Genomic DNA, 21,909 nt, shown 5'->3' with positions numbered 1-21,909 from the left:
GCTGTAGATGCAGTTTATGTGGACTTTAGTAAGGCATTCAATAAAGTGCATGTGGCAGATTGGTACAAAAACTAAAATCACATGGATTTGGGGTGATCTGTGTAGATGGATACAAATCTGGCTTAGTCATAGAAGACAGAGGGTAGCGGTGGAAGGGTATTTTTCAGAATGGAGACTGGTAACTAGCGGTGTTCCGCAGGGCTCAGTCTTAGGTCCTCTGTAGTGTATATAAACTATCTGGAGGAAAATGTGGGTGGTCTGATTAGTAAGTTTGCAGATGACACAAAGATTGGTGGTGTTGCTGATAGTGCCGATGATTGTGAAAGGATACAGCACGATTTAGATATTTACTTTTTCCCCACTTAGATAGCCATAGCAGTATGCCCTCCCTTGCATTATACAGTCATAGAGCTGTACAGCATGGAAACAGACCCTTCAGTCCAATTCGATCATGCCGAACAGGTATCCTAAATTAATCCAGTCCCATGTGCCAGCAATTAGCCCATATTCCTCTGTACCCTTCCTATTTATATACCAATCCAGATGCATTTTAAATGGTGTAATTGTACCAGCCTCCACCACTTCCTCTGGCAGCTCATTCCATACACAACCACCCTCTGCATGAAAAAGTTTCCCCTTAGGTCCCTTTTAAATCTTTCTCCTCTCACCTTATGACCTCTAGTTTTGGACTCCACTACCCTGGGGAAAAGATCTTGTCTATTCACCCTATCTATGCCCCTCATGATTTTATAAACTTCTATATGGTCACCTCTCAGCCTCCGATGCTGTAGGAAAAACAGACCCAGCTTATTCAGCCTCTCCTATAGCTGAAACCCTCCAACCCTGGCAACATCCTTGTATATCTTCTCTGAACCCTTTCAAGTTTCACAACATCCTCCTATAATAGGGAAACCAGAAATGAACATAGTATTCCAAAAGTGGCCTAACCAATGTCCTGTACAACTGCAACATAACTTCCCAACTCCTATACTGAATGCACTGACCAATGAAGGCAAGCATACCAAACGCCGCCTTCACTAACCTGTCTACCTACGAATCCACCTTCTACCAAAGTCTCTTTGTTCAGCAGCAGTCCCCAGGACCTTCCTATTAAGTATGTAAGTCATACCCTGAGTTGTCTTTTCAAAATGCAGCACCTCTCATCTATCTAAATTATCTTACCTTTTTGCACTTTGCCATCTCAGCCACAGCTTAACGGCTCAGCCTTTTAGTGCAGACAGAAAGCCAGGCATCTTAGTAATGGTCATCAGAATTCATCAGTCAAGGGAATGGACATGTTGCTGTACTATTATGTGCTAAGATGTTCTTAAACCTGCACCATGTGCCAGCAGCTTACATAGCACACACACTGGACTTAAACTAAGGGAGTAATCCACAGCAAGGACAAGGGAGACAGCCTTCAGTCAGAGGGAGGCAGCATAGTAAATCAAGGGCATCATCTGCTACTAGTCCAGGGACTTGGAGATGGCCAATTAACTGCTTTTGGAGTATGTGATATTCCACATTGAAAAATGAAAAGAAAGTAAGTCTTCACTGGCCATTGAGAAAGAGTGACATTTGGTTAGATGGGGTGAGGTTAAAAATGGGGACATTATGTGGCTTGTTTCTTCTATAGAAATAGATTTACAAATGCACGTTTGTATTTGCAATGAAGTATCAGCCCTGCCACCTATAATTCGTGAGAAGCATAAGTTTGTTTATGCCTTCATTCCCACTCCCATGCACAGTAAAGGACAACTCCTGATTGACAGCACTTGACCTGATGCATGGCTGGGCTTTAAAAATGGTCCTGATTCCAGGAATCCCAGGAGATCACAGCAGTGGTGAGCACATCTACCTCTGGTAAGAGGGAAGGTCAGACAAATCGGGCTCCCTCGAAGCATGTGACTTCTCATTTGGTGAACTTTCATGAATGGGGTGAGAAATCCTGCCAGCACTCTCGGAGAGAAACCTTTCATGAAACTCATCAAAATTAAAACTGCCAATTTCTAGTTAAATTCAGCACGCTACTACCATTAGAAATTTAATTAATATGATTGACTTTCCTTCACCTATATATTTTAATTTTTTGTTAAATAGATGTATCTAAAAGTATAATTCTTAATGCTTAGGTAGTTTTTTTGGTAATCCAAGTCTTCCTGCTCTGACTTGTGTAGCGTAGTAACTGTTGTGTTTTCGATACTGTTTGGCATCAGTCATATTTTCCAAGGCTGGAATGTAATTTTCTGCAAGTATAAGCAAGTACAGTTCACTTTTTTCCCTGATCCACCCACCCAATTATAGGTTGAAGCTTCTGACACCACTGATAGGAATATAGTATATAGGTTATACTGTCAATTAAAATCTGGATAGCACAGGAAATGTCAAATCTTGTGCTGTTCTTCTTGGTGAGTATAGAAACATGGAAAATAGGAGCAGCAGTAGGCTATTTAGCCCTTGATGCTTGTCCTACCAAAAAGTGTGATCATGGCTGATCATCTGAATCAGTACCCTGTTCTTGCTTTCTCCCATGCATTTTTGATCTCTTTAGCCCTAATGAAGTAAACTAACTCCTTCTTGAGAACATTCAATGTTTTGGCCTCAACGGCTTTCTGTTGCAGAGAATTCCATAGACTCACCACCTTCTGGGTGAAAAAATTCTCATTTCAGTCCTAAATGGCCTGCTACAGATCCTTACACTGTGACCCCACCCCCAGTTCTGGACTCCCTGGTCATCAGGAACATCCTTCTTGCATTTACCCCATTTTAAAATTTTATAGGTTTCTATGAAATTTCCCCTCATCCTTCCAAACCCCGGTGAATATAGTCCTAACCACTCAATTCTCTCTTCATACCTCAGTCCTGCCATCCCAGGAATCAGATTGGTAAACCTCCACGGCCAGACATCCTCCCTCAGATAAGGAGACTCAAATTGCACACCGAGGCCTTGTATCTTTGCTCCTGTACTTGAATCCTCTTGCTGTGAAGGCCAACGTACCATTTGTTTTCTTCACTTGCTGCACTTGCTTGCCTACTTTCAGCAATTGCTGTACAAGGCACACCCCTTTCCCCATCGATGCCATTCAGATAATCTGTTTTGTTTTTGCTACCAAAGTGGACAGCCTCAGTTATCCACGTACTTCATCTAACATTCATTTGTCCACTCACTCAACTTGTCCAAATTACACTGAAGTCTGTCTGCATTCTCCTTACAATTTACCTTCCCACCCAACTTTGTGTTGTCTTGGAGATGGTTCCCTCTTCTAAATTAGTATGTATTGTGAATAGCTGGAGTCTAATCACTAAATCCTACAGTATCCCACTAGTCACTGCCTGCCACTTGGAAAATGATCCGTTTATTCTTATTTTTCATTTCCAGTCTGTCAACAAGTTCTGTATCTGTGTCAGTACATTAAAGCCAATATACCTGTCAGCAGCTCTAAGTTGAATTCAAGTTGCACGCATCACAATTGGTGGATAACCTTTTGAGACACCAGGGTGAAACCAGACTCATTGCATTCACCTACACCATTCTGGTTTCCTGATCGGATGAACCTGAACCATTACAGTGCAAACAAATGGTGTTGCATCTTTCATGGACAGATTGTGTTTAAAAACAAACCTCTCTCTTATTCTCACCACCTATCCACAAGCAGATTGTGATATTTTTCCTTTATTAAAAAAAATTAATGGGGGCATATTTCCCCAGCTCTGTCTGTGGGCTGCGATTTTTACAAGAATTGCAAACTATGTTGTGGTAAAATTAGAAACCGGAAGAACAGTTTATCGCACACATTTTTCATTCAGGAAAATGCTCTGCAACACAGTCACACATACAAGAAAACACAGAACAGGAACAGACAAGGTAGTTTGATTAGTAGTGGCTTAAAAACAAAAGAAAACAACTGAAGGATAACAGTTTAACAAAGTTCTTGTTTTAAAGATGTGTAAAAGACCAAAATTGGCATGAGTGGCCTGGAATTTTCTTTATGGGGTTGATTCGTTGTCTAGCCAACAGTTGAAGAGATTAGGCAATTCCTTCTCTTTAAAAATCTCTTCTAATGCCTTCTCAGGAAGTTTTGCTGAAGTGTAACTTGTACTTCACTGTTTTGATGAAAGAAAAATTTTATTGCTTGATACTTGCCTTTGTAGCCTTGAGTTGGGGGTGTTAATTGTTGTATGGAGCAGCATTGACCCCTAAACTATCAGTTGTTTCAAAATCAGATATTCAAAAAGGCATTGGAGTTCAATACTGTAGGAGTCAGGTAACCAGGCCTCTGGGCAAGGCAAAGGTTTGCATTGCAGATAGCCAGTTGTTTATGTCCATTCCAGGGGTTTAGTGGAAAGTCATATGTTGTCAGATTAGTGTAAGTTGCAACTTCATTCTGTAAGGGTTTTTCTTGGAGACAGAAACAGTAGTGAGAGCTCCAGGTTTATCAGGAGGTACCTTGGTGTTGATTGTCAGACTGAAATTAATTTGAGGAAGGATGTGAAAGGTTATTGCGGTTACATGATCATAGCAGAAATCTTTGTGGGCTGTTTTTAAAACAGTCGCTGAGTATATGTTTAGAAACAGATTAACAGTTAGCTTTCAGTCCATTTGTGACTAAATTAACTCACATATAAGCAATAAACTGAAAGTGAGTTTGCCTTTTGCAGCCAATTAGAAGGATACCAATCATATGCAATATGGCCTGGCTGATCCAGAGCATCAACTATACCACTCAAATAAAAGTGAAGTACTGCGGATGCTGGAGATTGGAAATGAAAACAGAAAGTGCTGAAGAAACTCAGCAGATCTGGTAGCATATGTGGACACAGATAAAAGTTAATGTTTCAAGTCCATATGACATCTTCAGAATTGAACTTTGTAAGTTCCAAAAAACAAGTTTCATTTCGGACACAAAGCATTAACTTTGCTTCCCTCTCCACAAATTATTACGCAGCTAGTTGTATCCCACCAGTGGCTGCCTTGCCTTTCTGCTTAAATAGCAATTTCAAGATGTGTATGTTTTTTCTCATTACCACAGCAACTATGCAGTTCTCATTTTCACCACAAACTCAAACACAATTTGCCTTTTCAGTTTAACATTGTGGATTTTGCTGCTGATTAAGTTTTTGCCCTAATGTTTTAAGTCTTGAAACTTTCTGCATGGGCACTTACTTTCCCATTGTTTCCATTGTTTCAGATCTACCTTCGTATTCTTGATAATCAATTTGATGACTGGTATAAGCGTTTAATTCATAGAGATTTGGCATTGTGTTCTTCAATTTCAGATATTGTCAGCAATTATCTAATTGTTGAGTGATTTCTAAGAAATAATATTAAACTTCCTGGAAATAATTATCAAAAAAGGGGTAATTAGAATTTTTTATGCAGCATGTAGTTTAATCTGGGATATAGCGCCTGAAAGGATGACAGAAGCACATTCAATAAAAAGGATTTTTTCAATTCCCTTGAAAAAGAAAGTTTTGAATGGATTTGGGACAGTGTGAAATGAGACTAATTGAGTAGGTAGTTCCTTCAAAGAGCTAGCATAGATATGATGGATTGTATAGCATCCGTGTCTGCAATATGGCTCCAATTTCCTGAAAAACCTTGAAATGTTTTAAAGTCTGTAAGCTTGTTGCGCTTTAATAACACAAGATGACATATTTAAAGAAATATCTATTAACAGTTCATCACATTGTGACACTGCATTGGATAAATAAGAACGCATAATATCCCCATTCTCAATGATGGAAGAGTCCAGCACATCAGTGCAAATATAAGGCTGAAGCATTCATAGCAATCTACAGCCAGAAGTGCTGACTGGATGATTCATCTAAGTCTTCTCCATTGGTCCTCAGTATGACAGGTGTCAGTATTCAGCCAATTTGATTCACTCCACGTGATATTAAGAAATTATTTGAGGCGCTGGATACTACAAAAGCAATGGGCCCTGACAACATACTGACAATTGTACTGAAGACTTATGCTCCAGAACTTGCTGCTCCCCTAGCCAAGTTCTTCTAGTACAGTTCGAACACTGGCATCTACCCAACAATAGACCATAAGACATAGGAGCAGAAAGTAGGCCATTCGGCCTATCGAGTCCGCTCCACCATTCAGTCATGGCTGTTTAAGTTTCTTAACTCCATTGTCCTGTTTTCTCCCCGTAACCTTTGAACCCCCTGACAACCTATCTATCTCTGTCTTAAATAGACTGAATGACCTGGCCTCCACAGCCTTCTGTGGCAGTGAATTGCATAGATTCACTACTCTCCAGCTGAAGAAGTTTCTCCTTAACTCCATTCTAAAGGGTCTTCCCTTTACTCCGAAGCTGTGCCCTCAGATCCTGGTCTCTCCTGCCAAAGGAGACGTCTTCCCAACGTCCACTGTATCCAGGCCTTTCAGTATTCTGTAAGTTTCAGTTAGATTTCCCCCTTCATCCTTCCAGGAGACCCAGAGTCCTCAAATGTTCTTCATATTGTTAAGCCTTTCATTCCTGGGATCATTCTTGTGAACCTCCTCTGGACCCACTCCAGGGCCAGTACATCCTTGCTGAGGTATGGGGCCCAAAATTGCTCTCAATACTCTAAATATGGTCTGACCACAGGTTTTTAAAGTCTCAGAAGTACATCCTTACTTTTATATTCTAATCCCCTCAGAATAAATGCCAACATTGTATTTGCCTTACTAATTGCCGACTCAACCTGCAAGTTTATCTTGAAGTCCTGAAGAAAGGTTCCGACCCAAAACATGGCCCACATCTGACGAGACAGTGAAAAACGCATTGAAAAGATGCAATCATAGACTGTATAGCCTCTCGAGAATGCTCTACCATTTAAAATGATCATGGCTGATCTTAGTCTTCCACATTCACTTCCTGCCTGTGCCGTATTATCCCTTGATTCCCTGAGAGACGAAGACTTTGTCTGTCCCAGCCTTAAATATATTAAATGATGGAGCACATCCAAACCTTCACGGCAGAGATCTCCAAAGATGCATGCCTTTTTCCGTTAAATATTGCTCCTAACATTAATCCTAAATGATTAGCCCCTTATCCTAATACTGTGTCCCTGTCCAAATTCCCCAACCAGTTTCCTAGGCACCTATCCAACCAAACTCCTTAAGAATCTTGTACGTCTCAACCACTTGCTCTTTTAAATTACAGAGAAAATAGGTTCAATTTGCTCAGCCTCTCATCATAGGACAATCCTATCATCCCAGGGACCAATTTAGTAAAGGTTCGCTGTACCATTTCCAATGCAAGTATATTTTTTCTAAGTGTAGAGACCAAAACTGCACACAGTACTCCAGATATCATCTGTTAAACTCTGTACAATTTCAGCGAGACATTTATTTATGTACTCCAGTCATTGGCTTTTGTAATTGCTTACAGCACCTGCATGCTGACTTTGCTCCTTTTGTACAAATACACCCAAGTGTCCTGGAACATCAACAGGACCTATTTTTTAAAAAAAAAAATCTGATTTTCCATTATTAGTACTATATTCCCTTGCACTATACCTCACTTAACATTTTGTTGCTCAGTCAGTTAATTTGTCTATATCTCTTTGCAGCCTCTGTGTCCTGCCTATGGTTTTTCCTTCAATGTAGCTTTGTATTATCAGCAAACTTAACTAATTTGTCTTTTCATCCAGGTCATTAAAATAAGTCATTTTAAAAACCTTCACTGGCTTTTCATTGAATTGACAAGTGATTTAATTTGATTAGGAAAAATTCCTCCCATCTTATGTTATTTCATAACATAACACAGAACTTAAAGATAAAAGCATTTTAACTTGATGGCAAGTTGAGTGTGTAGGTCTGATGAGATCAAGAATGTTAGAAGGCCTGAATGACCTGCTGAATTTAATAGGAAGGCTTCCTTAAGTGAGGTTACAAAGACATGCGTGAGAATTTTAGTAGATACTTTCCTGGGGCAGGGGCACAGCCAGTTAGTGTTACGGGGATGGATAGGATCTGGGATCAAAAGCTCAGTGCAAGATTTAATAGAACTGACATTTTGACCACTCTGGTTGAAGCTGAAGCAGAGAGAGGAATTGTCAGTTCCACAAAAGGCTTTTCTGTAGGGACAGGATATAACCCAGATATATAGGTAAATTTCTACAGTTCCCATTCTAGATGTTTGACAAGCAGGCTGATGATTTGCAAACAGCAGAGAGTTTGAAGAAGGTAGTGATTTGTTAGATGTGGCTATTATCAGCATTCGTGGAATCTGATGATATCGCCAAAGGGTATCAAATATCCGAGAAGTAGAAGGGGCCAAGAATAGATCTTTGGGAGGTTTCAGTATAAACTATGGAGGAGCAGGAAGAGAAGCCATTGCAGGGATAGGAAAGATAAATAAGAATGGAACCTGGCAAGGACAGTTCTATCCAACAGTGCAACAGAGGGGAACATTGTACAACGCTGCCGACTGAGCCTTTCGATGCTGACAGGTTAGAAAGGTGGAGTTTAGAGTTTACAGAGGATGCCATTGGTGGGTCTGATTTCGTGTGGTGATGAGCAGAAGCCTGATTTAGCAGAATACAAACATAGAGCTGAGGGAAAGGAGCATGTGGAGTTGGGTTGTACCTATCCTAGCTTTGTAGATGTGCAATTTATATTTCTTTGTATTTTCTTCCATTTTTCAGTATGTGTTTCATTCTATTAGCTATTAAGGTCTCCACTCCAGTTAGCTTCTTAGGATTGATGCTCAATCAGCTTTGTAATTTGCCAATAAGTACTTGCATGTTTTTGTTGTTTAAAGCCATCTTAATATTTATATCTGATGGGTCTTTTTTAAATTCAGCATCACTGAAATATGGGTTCAAGACACCTGATCGTCTGCATCAAGCCCAGTTGGCTCTTTGCTAAACAAATAAAAAGTTAATAAATTCTTTAACTCTAAGTTGTTTCCTTTATAAATGTCAAACATAATAGTATTTTTTACTGATTTTAATAATATTTAGCTTTGTATTACTCCAACTTAATTGGTTCCGCACCCATGTGAGAACAAACTGTAAATAATGTCATGATAAACTTTACAAATTATTTTTGTTTTTAAAATATCTCTTAACTTTTAGCTAGTATTTTTCTATTTAAAAAGAAGTCTCCTTAATTACTGGAATTATATCAGACATTACTTGTGGAAATTGCTGTTACACTTAAAAGGATAGGGCATCATTTTCACAGCTTTTGAGAAGAACTTATGTTGACTCAAATTACTGTGTAAAGGAGAAATACAATAAATAACATTAAGCATAACCACAACATTTTATACTTAGGCTTTTTTGCTTGGAGTAACATCCAGTTAAAGCTTCTCAGAAAGGCAGCATTACCTTTTGGAAATGCAGAGTTGGTTTGTTCCATAAGCAGGAAGTAAGTGTAAATGGCATAGAATTGATGCATTCTATCCCCAAACCACCTCTCCCCGTCATGCAAATACCACATGTTGGGCACAGCAGACTAGCTGCTGAAAGTTTTACCCAGCTGCTATGATAGTCTGAGGCAGGGGCCAGCAATTTTGATTTTGTTTGTTCTTCAAGTGTTGCATCTAAGTTAAAAGACACAATGGAAGGTAGAGTGGAGTGAAGTAAACACTAACCTAAAATGAGTAAAACAGAAAGCAGGAGAGAGGCAGACAGCACTTCTCTGTACCACTAACAAAAATATGTATTAAGAATAAAGTTATTTGTGATGTTAAACTGAAATTTGCTATTTTGTCAGGGGCAAGTTGCTTCAGTACATTGGGGTCAAAAAAGGCCAAGAATTTACTGTAATTTTCAAACATGGCTGCTGTTTGTGAAGTCAAGACAATTTGAACATTTCACTTGGATCCAACCTTTGCAAAGTTGCTGCTGATGATTGTGATAGGGTATTCTATTCATTGTTACCTGCTGTTTATCATGGTAGCACTTGTTTTCTGCTGGTTTGACCTGAAGCATTAAAGACTATTTCTTGTTGCATTTGCTAGTTTTGATGCGACTCGAACATAGTTAACTTCTATGACTGAGACAGAGTAGAACTTTGAGTGTCATGGTAAGCATTTCTCACTTCTGTACTCGCAAGACTGTAGTTCTCCTCCCATTAAAATGATTGGATGGGGACTCATGGACTGCTGAACGTAGAGGAAAAAATAAATCAAATTACATTTAACAAGACAACATCATCTTATTGGCAAGCATCAATGTTCTTAAATTGTGAAAAAGAGCCATTCCTAAGCTAATGGGGAGATTAATTGATCCATATTGTGGTCAGTGGGATATTAATTTTCATGATGCTTTACGCTTTAGATTAAGATTACTTTCATTTTCACATTCGAGAATCTTGATTTTCAACACAAGGACTGGCCACTGGTACTGGCAGCCCAAAGAAACAATATAATATGCTGGTCTTCATAGCAAGAGGATTTGAGTGTTGGAATAAGGATTTCTTGCTGCAGTTATACAGGGCCTTGGTGAGGCCACACCTTGAGTATTGTGTGCAGTTTTGGTCTCCTAGTCTAAGGAAGGATACTCTTGCCATTGAGGAAGTCCAGCGAAGGTTCACCAGACTAATTCACAGGATGACAGGTCTGACACATGAGGAAAGACTGGATCAACTGGGCTTATACTTTCTGAATTTTAGAAGAATGAGGGGGGGGGAGCTGTCATAGAAACACAAAATCGTGATCAGACTGAACAGGCTAGATGTGGGAAGAATATTCATGATGTTGGAGAAGTCCAGAACTAGGAGTCACAATGTAAGAATGAGGTGTAAGCCATTCAGGACTGAGATGAGCAAGATTTTCTTGACTTTGAGAGTTATGAACCTATGGAATTCTCTCCCACGGGAGGCTGTTAGGGCCAGTTCATTAGATATATTCAAGAGGCAGCTGGACGTGGCCCTTGCAGCTAAAGGGATCCGACAGTATGGAGAAAAAGCGGGAATGAGATACTGAGATTGCATGATCAGCCAGGGTCGTATTGAATGGTGGTGCAGGCTTGAAGGGCCGAATGGCCTACTCCTGTACCTATTTTCTATGTTCCTATATATCACCATGAATTATTGGCTTTAAGAAGATGGAAATGAAGAGGAAGATTAATTTATTTGATATAATTAATGGACTGTTTCCTGATAGTTGTCTGATCTTTACACTAGCGAAGCCTGATTCCCTTGAGGGGGAGAAATGTGGCTGAAATGCTGGCATCTGTGATATATATGAGCCATGTTTGCACTTGAACCGAGGACCTAATTGCATCCTGCTGGGTTTTTAATAGTTTTTTTTGTCATCTGTAATTTACTTGTTTGAACAAGATTGATTAACAGTTGGATTCCAACTGAAGGTAATGTTTCTAGTAACTCAGGATTTTGGTTTGTAAACTTTTTATTGTACATTGTTCTTGCTGTTATTAATATGGTTTATGCAATATTCCACTACACAACCTTGCCATCATTATTCCAAGAAAATGTTTGTTTGAATGGGTTGGTGATTCAAATTTCAACTTTTCTTGAACTTACTGTTGGATTACCCCCTTTTCTATAAAACATTGAATTATAAGTTGCATATTTATTTTCTGCCTTGTAGGGTCACAATACGTTTCTCTTTTGAACATTATATTACCTCGTCTGCTATTTTGTTAAAATAACTTAAATAGACTATTGGATAATTAGAGTTGTTTTGTTTTCAAATGTAAAATGACTGAATTAACAGGATCAGACTTATGTTACACAGCCACTGCTTAGTAAGCCAAAAGTAATTGTTTAAATTTGTTTACAGAATATAGAAGCAAAAAGATTAGAAACATATTTAACAGTATAGCAGAAGAAGCTAATAATTGATGCAAATTGTGTTGTATATGTAAAACACAAACTGGAATCATTGTTTTCACAGCTTACTTACACACACACATAAGTGGAGCTGTTTGGTGCCTTCCGGGACGTAAATAAGAAAAATATTATACTTGCCTTGATTAGATCCAGCTGGAGTTTTGGGTCCAGTTCTGGGAACCACAATTTACAAAGGATGTCAAGAGGTGCAAACAAGATTTACTAGAATAGTAACAGAGAGTAGTAACTTGAGATATGTGGAGAGAGTAGAGAAGCTGAATTGACTAAACAGATTTGATAAATATGATCAAATTGTACTGGGTTTTTTTTCTGGAGTAGATGAAAGAAAATGTTTTAGTTTACAGAAGTGAAAGTAAAGAATGCAAAATTGGAATAATTGATACAATATCTGAAGAGAGTTATGCTGCTAATTACTATAATCTGGAACATACCGTCATCAAAGTATGTTAAAAAGTAGTAACATTCAAAAATTCAGTCTCACCAGCAGCTCTCTAGAACTATGCCTCTGATTTGTTGCACTACTTGTATCACAATAGTATTGGATATGTCGTTATTTCCTCCAATTAGATGTTGAGATGATCAAAGCTGTTGTCTCCAGTCCACACAACAAACTCCGTTCGCTCGGTACTAACTCCATCCTCTAAACATTGTCTGCAGCATAAACATACTGTTTAAGATTCAGTACCCATTTGATGCTGAGCTGACCACCTAACTCCATGCTCTCTCTATATAATCAAGATTGTTTTCAATCTGCATAGCAGTGCCCATCCCTCTCTGCCTCAATGTATCTGGTGCTGAAACTCTTCTCTGTGCCTTTGTCATATCTAGACCAATTACTATTGCATTGCTGGTTAGCCTCAGTAACCTGTGGCTCCTTCAAAAGTCTGCTGCCCATATCTTAACTCACATACCAATCCTATTTATTTGTACATGCTATGCTCACTGACCTACAATGGATCCCAGTCCAGCCAATCCTCAATGCTAAAATTTCTATCCTTGTTTTTAAATCCTTCCATGCTGTCACCACTTTCTACCTATGTAACTTTCTCCTCAATTCTACACTCTTCCATTTTTGGCTCCTTGTGTATTCTCAGTTGTTACCACTCTGCTGCAAAATCAGTGGGCACTCCTTTCTGTGTCCAGCTCCGTAGTTCTGAAAATTCTTTTTTAATTAAACCTCTCTCTTGTCCTTTTATGCACTCCTTATTGCTTTAACCAAATGGTTTGCAGCACTTTCTGATATCACTTCGTGTGTTTGGTGTTAACGTTTATTTGAAGGCACCTTGGGGCATTACGGTCTGTTAAATTCGCTATATAACTACAAGCTGTTAAAGTTAACCCGTAAAGGAGAAATTTGCAGGGCTACAGGAAATAAGTGAGGGTAGTGGGACTTTATTAATAGTTCTTTTAAAGAGTCCACGGTAACATGATGGGCTAAATGACTGCCTTCTGTGCTGTGTGATACCCCTTATTCATTGTTTGCCAACTGTAGCCACTGCCTCGGTAAATACTTCATCCCACCACTCTGGTGCCATTCCTGACTGCTCTTAGGCAAATTGCTCCAACACCCTGCTCAAACTATCATGGCTGCTTTGAAGATTTGATGCATTTCACTAGAATGCTCCTGTGAGCAGTGCTGTCATTTCAGATCTTTTTTATTTTATGCTCACTCACCATTTAGTTTATTTTATTCCTTTCTGCATCTAGGTTTTTACTTCCCTTCCCTTACCACCTGCATTGATTTAGTTCTATAAATGTAATGAAAACATTGTTGAAAGCACACAAAGTTTAGAGGAATTTCTGTACTGTGTTGAAATAGAAAACCAATTCACTATGTTTCTCTGTTAATCTGTTGGAAACTCTGTGCCTTACCAATGCTGTTAATATTTGTTATCCAACAGTTATTTTTAAATGTTGAATTACACAAGGTAGAAAGCTAATGAGAGTTAGTCTTCCATTCAGGCCAAGGTGGAAGGGCTTTTGCAAAGTGATAGAATGTTATTGTGCAATTTAGCTCAGTCAATCATGCGGTTGTTCCCCTGACTTGAGCCTTCTAATTCATTCTCCTGGATGTTCCCCAAACTTCTTAATATTCTTCCCACATTGTATTCTAGCATTATTTGAATGGCATCATGCAAATATTTAGGGATCTGTTTAGGTTTAGATCTTTTTTTAAATGTGAACTGTGTTTCTTTCAGGACTCACCTTTGTTTGACATACTCAGACAGCAAAAGGAACAGGAAGATCAGCCAGATCAGCCTGAACCCACTAGTACTCTCGAACAACCTTTGCAGCATAACCACACTGCTGCAGACCTGTAAGTATGTATGTACACAGGATATACTCTGTGGCTATCATTGACAGCTAGTGTTCATTGCTGAAGTTGTAGAAGCAAGCAGATATAAACACATAATCTAGAGTATTCTCATTACATATATACATGTCTACCTGAATTTAATTCTCATTTAGCAAAGCAGCTCAGTCACCTCTGGAATCTTCTATTTGTCTACAGTTATTTGCATCCGGACAGATCCCCGCAGAGAAGAGGGTCCTGTACAGCGCATGAAGTTCCCACACAGCAAGCAAAGATTGAGACATCATCTGCTGGCCAGTCTCAGTTCCAGCTTCAGCAAAAACCTCAGAGATTTACCTCACTTTCTCTCTTCTACAAAAAATGTACGTCATTGTACAAATTATCTTCTGGAGCTCTTAGTGATAATTCTAAAGCAAATAAGAAATAGCCATAGTATTGACCAGTCTAGGGCTGCTTTGCTGTGCTTCAGATGGTAGCAGAATATGTATACAGATGGTGTATTTTTTTTCTCACATGGTTGCTGTGCATCTGCCAAGAACATATTTAGTTTATTATTTAAACATTTCCTGATGCTTCACTCTCAGCATCTCTGGAACCCCACTCACCACTTCCCTGTCCTGAACGCCTGATTCCACCCTCCTCGCTGTCTCCCTGTCCTCACACCCTTGCTGTTACCTACTTGCCATCCCATATGCTTTCCTTTCACACCTCACCCACCTCTCTAAGTGAGAGGCTAGTAGAGCAGCATCAATGGTGTCAGGCAAGGGACAATGAACAGAAGCTAGGAGCAGGCAAATGGACATTAAACTAAAAGAGTAAGTAACAAAGGAGGTAGCAATAATATATGAAAGTTAGGTAGATTTGAGTTTTTTTCTTATTACAGGAATGTGAGAGGGCATTAGAATTCTTTAAGTTCTCATAGCTGAACAAGTTTGAAATTGTAGAGGCCAACAAATAAAAATGGTTTGAGAACTGTTTGAATAATCAATGTCTGATCCAGTCAGAAATGTCTCAGCTATGGTGGAAAAACTCCCTAATGTTATTTTACTGATATCTAAGGAATGAGAATTAAGAGGCAGCCAAAAGAGAATCACCAAAAAAACAGATACTGTGACAAACACACAATTTTAGAGGGCATTTGGTGGGTTACTGGATTGTACCTTCTACATCTGCATCCCTGTTGCTACCTGAATGACACATGAGGATGCTGGAGATTTGTCCTTGAATTTCACCTCCCTCTCCGCCCCCCACCCACCCCACACCATCCTCGTGGACCCCTATCCCCTCATACCGATTGAGAAAGTGACTCTTGTTGGAATGGCATAGCTGTCTAAGTTTTCATTAAGATCTCTAACATCCAATGAATTAACCAAGAGCATGTAATTCACAATGTTTATTAAAGATTAGAGTTTAAAAGGCTTCTAACTGTGCCATTATCATCCCTATGTAGAAGAACTATCTCTTTCCTACTGGCCAACTTTTGAAAAGCTGATGCCAGAAGGTTAAAAATAACAGTCATTTAAGTACAACCTAACATTATCTAAATTTCTAGTTTTTACAGTTTTACAAGGTAAATTGACGTTTAAAACAGATAACGCAGTTGGTGGTGACAGAAGCAATTGAAATTTCCTCTTTTTGTCTGGTAAAAAAAGTGGTTTTCTTTAACTGGCTTATACACAGCATAGACCATTTGATCATTTTCATCCAAAAATAAAATTTTCAAGCTTCACTTTCAGTACTATGCTTTAGAAGGATATATTTGACTTCCTGTTTCAGAAAGATTTTCCATTGTAATAATTTATGCTGCTTTATTCAGCTGAGTCAGTCACCCTGCCAAGGGAATTTACATCAATTATTTTTGTCTACCTGGAGTCTGAAACCCTCCATTTCATCATGGTTGGTTACTTCATCTTCTGTTGGGATTTCGTCAGAACTTCCTTATTTTGTTGCCCTCCAAAGACTAATAGATTAATCCGTTCCTCCCCATCAGCAGCCAGCAGGTTCTCCTGTATAACATGGCTAATCCATATCAGAACATATTGAAAATCTGAAAATAATACTGATATGTATCTAGGAAACTTTCTCCAATTTGAAAATACATTTCTTTGCAAGAATTATGTGAAGACATTTTTGGTTGTTTTGACAATATTCTGTGATGATAAGTTATTGAGCACAAAACTAAAATGACTTTACTTCTTGCCATGTATTATTTATGCAGTGTATCGATTGGCATATCTTCGATTGATTATGCTCTGCAACCATCTTCGTCTGCCATCTGACCATCCTCCACTTGAAGCCATCATATGGACTCTGTTTCAACATACCTTAGGAAATGAATATGAACTTATGAGAGACAGACATTTAGACCAGGTATCATGTGCTATTTATTTCATTTAGAGACAATTGAACTATCTTCCAATGTGGCTTTTTTGATACTTGGAACATTGATTTCATGTAATGTGGTGGCATCAGAACTGAACACGATGCTTGTTGCATGTGAAGGGAATCCATATTGAGAACCCTGGATTATTTTCCTCTTCTGGGTCCTAACATTAGATCAGCATTTTTCAAGTTCATTTCCTAGCCACAGCCATCAAGATTAAGAGACTGGCTGCTTCTTGGGCAGGGAGACCTTCTGCATTATTCTTGATTGTTAAGGGGATCAAAGGTTACAGGGAGAAGGCGGGAGACTGGGGTTGAGAAACTTATCAGCCACGATTGAATGGCAGAGCTGATTGAATGGGCTGTATGGCCTAATTTCTGCTTCCATGTCTTATGGTCTTATTATGGCACAATTTGTCAGTATCAAATGAGAAAGGATTCAAGAGGAAGCAGCTCACTGTTGATGAGAGGGAGTGGAAAGGTCAGGTGTCAAACTGGGCAAGATCAGTTGGAGAACTGCTGTGATCTTGGATGCTGGGGTCAGAGAGATTGGGAGTTTGGTGCTGGAACTTTGGCTGGTTCATGACCAGAGAGATTAAGTATTTGGAGGCAGAAGTATTTGGAGGGAAAGTGGCAGGGGAGATTGGTGCCTCCATGTACAAAGAGATGGGGGAGGAGACCATCAGGAGAGAATGTGGATCATCAAAGACTGGACATAAAACTGAAGATATGTCTAGAGACCCTATGGAAGACACAACAAGTGAACCTCCAAGAGAATTTCCAAGGAAATTTCAACTTCTGATGAGCATATTCCCCTACTCCATTGCTCCCTCCATGAATATCACAGTTGGGAAGGATTTGTAGTACTTGCTTGGGTAATTACCCAAGAAATGTTAGACACATTAACACCTAGTCTAACTCTTGGGTAACTATAGAAACAGCTCTCCAATGAACTCTGCCAGACTAGTCCCCTGAATCAACACGCTGCCACTCTGACTGAAGCTCAAGTTAACACATCTCTCTGACCCAGACCAGCTATTCCCTTCAGTACCACCTGTCAGCTGCCCAGTTAGATTACACCCTGACCAATCGCACTCTCGCCCCCTCAACCTAATCTGAATACTCGACAACTGCTCTCCCAGTCTGAATGGCACCTGGCTACCCCTTTGATCCAAACTGAGTGCTCCTCCCACCTGACTACCCAGTGAATTACCGACCCATCTACCTGCGTCCACTCTCCTACCATGTTATGTGCACATAGCCACCTCACCCATATAAACACCACACTCTCATACCCAAATACCTACATCCCAGCAGCCCATCTCACACATCCACCTATCTACCTTTCCCACCTTTCCATTTTATCCCCTGACCAAACTATCCATAGACTCGGTCCTCCACTCACCATTCACCCAGTCATCCATTAACATTCAGACTGCATTTGCCCTCACTGTCAATGAATCAGAATCCTGGAATTTCCTTCCTAACGACATGGATATACTGACAGCAAAAACGGACTACAGCTGTATAAGAGGGCAGTTCACTCCTGCTTTCTCAAGGGCAACTAGGGATGGGCACTAAATGCTGGCAGTAAATGAATGAAATCACAATTCTGTGAAAACCAGGCTTAGTAGAACCCCATAGAAGTATGCAACTGCATCTGTTTGGGGAAATGTATGTTTGCAGGGCAATGCAATGACCACTGCCATTGCTTGGAAGATCTGTGCCAATGCCTTTAAATTCCTCATTTTAAGGTACTTTTTTTTCATAAAAATGACATTACAGCAGGATTTAGTATACAATATGCTTCAGTAAACTGAAGATAAGAACATAAGCTCAGGAAATAGCTTGACTCTAATGTGGGATCAGACCAAGAAAACTCCTGATAATGAAAATAGGAAATGCTAGAGAAACTCAGCAGGTCTGGCAGCATCTATGGAGAAAGAAAAACAGAATTAATGTTTTGAGCCGAATGACACCTCATCGGAATACTCCTTGAGTTTTGCTGAGTTAGGCTAACTCTTAAAATGTGGGAGCAGAAGTAGGCCATTCAGCTCAATGAATCTGCTGTGCCATTCAGTAAATTCATGGCTCACCTAATAATCCCCAACTTTGCTGCCTTTTTCCCATAATCCTTGATTCCCTGAATGTTTAAAAATCTATCTCAGCCTTCGATGTACTTAACAACCCAGCCTTGACAGCTCTCTGTAGTAGAGAATTCCACAGATTCACTATCCTTTGAGAGAAGAAATTCCTCCTCATTCCCTGTCTTAAATGTGCAAACCCTTATTCTGAGACTATGTACTCTTGTCCTAGACTCTTCCACAAATGGAAACAAGCTCTCCATATGTACCCTGTCAGGTCCCTAAGAAGCTTGTATGTTTCAATAAAATTGACTTTGATTCTTCTAAATTCCAACGAGCTCATGCCCAACTTACTCAACCTCACCTAGAAAGAAAATCCGTCGATATCTGAGATCAATCTAGTGAAACCTTTTCTGAATAACCTCCAATGCTAGATATTTTTCGTTAGAAAAGGGGTCCAACATCTTTCAGAGTATTCCAGCTGTGGAATAATGCCTAGTATAGTTTTAGCAAAACTTCTCTACTTGTATACTCCATTCACTTTCCCCATTACCTGCTGAACTTGGATGCTAGCTTTTTGTGATTTATAGACAAGGACACCCATCTGTTTTTTCAGTTCACTCATTGGAGTAGAGCATCGCTGTTGGCCCAGCGTATATTGTCCATACCTTGTTGCCCTTGAGGAGGTGTTGTGAGCTCCCTTGTCCATGTACTGTAGGTAGACCCACAATGCTGTTAGGGAGGAAATTTTGAGGATTTGACCCAGCAACACTAAAGGAGCGATGATATATTTCCAAGTCAGGATGGTGAGTGGCTTCGGGGGGGATCTTGCAGGTGATAATGGTCCTTCCATGTATCTGCTGCAAAGTCCTTCTAGATGGTGGTGATCTGTGTTTTGGAAGATGCTGTGAATTTCTGCAGTGCATCTTGTAGATGGTACACACTTGCTGCTATGTGAATGGTGGAGGGAGTGATGCTTGTGGATGTAGTGCCAGTCAAGCAGGCTACTTTATCCTGGATGGTGTCAAACTTCTCGAGTGTTGTTGAAGCTGTACGCCTCCAAGCAAGTGGGTAATATTTCATCACGCTCACGACTTGTTCCCTGTAGATGGTGGACAGGCTTTGGAGAGTCAGGAGGTGAGTCAGACGTTGCAAGATTCCTTGCTCTTGATTTTCTGTTGTAGCCTGTGTACTTATATGGCCAGTTCAGTTGAGATTCTGATCAATGGTAACTCCCAAGATATGGTAACACTATTGATTATCGAGGGATGATGGCTTGATTGTCTCACATTGGAGATAGTCATTGCCTGGCATTTGTGTGGAACACATATTACTTGCTACTTGTCAGCCCTGGTTATTGTCAACGTTTGCACATTGACTGTTTAAGTATCTGAGGGATCACAAATGGTGCTGAACATTGTGCAGTCATCAACGAATATCCCCACTTCAACATCCACAACTATCTTCCTATGTGCTAGGTATGACTCTAACCAAGAGAGTTTTTCCTTCCCCGATTCCCATTGGCTCCAGTTTTGCTATGGCTCTTTGATGCCACACTTGGTCAAATGCAGCCTTGATAATAAGACAGACACTGATCTCATCCGGAATTCAGCTCTTTTGTGCATTTTATGAACCAGTCACTCTGTCCTGAGGCTTTCTGCAGTCTTTCTCCATTAAAATAATATATGGCTCCTCTATTCTTCCTGCCAAAATGCACAATCTCACTAATTGCCTTCCTACCTATTCTTGTGCCATCAACAAATTTGGCCATAGTACATTCACTTTCCTCATTCAAGTCATTCATATTTGTTGTAAGTAATTGGCACCAGCACTGATCTCTGTGGCACTCCATAAGCAAGAGGCTGCCATTCTAAAAATGCCCTCCATATCCCAAATCTAATAGTTAGCCAAACCTCCTCCAAGCTAATATACTACTTCCAAAACCATGGATATGGTCTTACCTTATTAAGTAGCCTAACATGTCGTAATTTATCAATGCCTTCTGAAAATTCACTATGTTACATCCCCTGCTTCCTGTTTATCTATCCTGCTTACCTCCTGAAACAATTCTATTGTTAGGCATGATTTCTCCTTCATTAAGACATGCCAACTTGATCATATGTTTCTAAATGCTTTCTATAGCTTTTTTTTAATAATAATCTAACTAATTTTCCCAATAACAGACTTTAAGCCAACTAAGGTAACCAATTTTGAATCACCTAGTCTGAGGAATGTGATCATCCTGAGGAGCAAATTGTCCAGGTAACTTTCACCTTCCCTATTGTGGCACAATATCAGCAGCTCCTCAATTTGGAATTGAAGTCCCTTGAGCTGCAAATCCTTACTACAGATGTGCTTGTTCTGGATCACATTAAGCAGCTTCCACATGCTGTGGCAGCAACACATCACCTTTTCTGCCATCACTATAATATTTGATTTAACTTGTTAATTAGTTGAGATTCCACACTATTTACATTTCATTGTAATGATATTTTGTTTTTATAAATTAAAATGAATAAAATCACCAGTATCAATCTAATACTTAAAGTTATTTTTATGAAAAGATAGAAAAATACTGAAGCCATAAATACAAAGTGAAGACCTTACTTTTACTTTAAAATATATTCACCAACCAGCTTCTTTCCCTGCACTCCCATCATTTTGTGGTTTGTGACACTGCTCTGTTACTGGTCCGACTGAAGGTCAGCTTCTCAATGCACACTTTTTATCCTCTCTATTTACCTCTAGCTCTGGTGAGTTTACTCCTTGGATTAAAACCTGGTTAAAGGACTTCTGTCCACCTTTAGACCAAATTTCCATTTTGAACCAAATTATAGTCAGTATTCCCACTCTGCCATTTTGCTGCAGTCTCGCTCTGAATGTGTTTACCTCCTGCAGTGAGGTGCTACACTTGGTTCAGTGTCCCCAAGCTTTGAAAGTAAAGAAATGTGAATTTCCTGCAGGCTGGTACACACTCGCTTTCACTCAGCTGAGCAGAAATATTGTTTAGGAGATGTTTAGATCATATCCTTGTTTCTGACTTGATGATAGTAGAAAAATTCCAGTTATCAATTGAAGGGGTTGTGTCTGATAAGTTATTGAATTTTAATAGAGTTAATGACTAAGTTTACATTAGAAAGAGTTCTGAAGAAGGGTCACTGGACCCGAAACATTAACTCTGCTTTCTCTCCACAGATACTGCCAGACCTAACAAGGTGTAGAGCTGGATGAACACAGCAGGCCAAGCAGCATCAGAGGAGCAGGAAGGCTGACGTTTCGGGCCTAGACCCTCCTTCAGAAATTTCTGA

The 21,909-nt window shown here is 39.6% G+C and overlaps 2 protein-coding genes across 2 annotated transcripts in view; one reads left to right on the top strand and one right to left on the bottom strand.

The window, feature by feature from the left end:
* Window positions 1–4,816: 4,816 nt before the first annotated feature.
* Window positions 4,817–21,909, top strand: part of LOC125484368 (retinoblastoma-associated protein-like) — a 30,672-nt gene continuing 13,579 nt past the window's right edge. Inside the window, exons 1-4 of the mRNA XM_048602668.1 lie at window positions 4,817–4,870; window positions 14,020–14,138; window positions 14,334–14,497; window positions 16,354–16,505. Coding sequence (XP_048458625.1) covers window positions 4,832–4,870; window positions 14,020–14,138; window positions 14,334–14,497; window positions 16,354–16,505 — 474 coding nt within the window. The 5' untranslated portion in view covers window positions 4,817–4,831. The remainder of the gene's footprint in view (window positions 4,871–14,019; window positions 14,139–14,333; window positions 14,498–16,353; window positions 16,506–21,909) is intronic.
* LOC109917534 (RCC1 and BTB domain-containing protein 2-like) overlaps window positions 16,350–21,909 on the bottom strand; it is an 81,086-nt gene continuing 75,526 nt past the window's right edge. Inside the window, exon 12 of the mRNA XM_048602667.1 lies at window positions 16,350–16,459. Within this exon, the coding sequence (XP_048458624.1) occupies window positions 16,451–16,459 (9 nt within the window). The 3' untranslated portion in view covers window positions 16,350–16,450. The remainder of the gene's footprint in view (window positions 16,460–21,909) is intronic.

The sequence above is a fragment of the Rhincodon typus genome, chromosome 11, assembly GCF_021869965.1.
Source record: "Rhincodon typus isolate 14 chromosome 11, sRhiTyp1.1, whole genome shotgun sequence".
Taxonomy (NCBI): domain Eukaryota; kingdom Metazoa; phylum Chordata; class Chondrichthyes; order Orectolobiformes; family Rhincodontidae; genus Rhincodon; species Rhincodon typus.
Note: the sequence above shows the minus strand (reverse complement) of the source record. Positions and strands in the feature narration are given on the sequence as shown.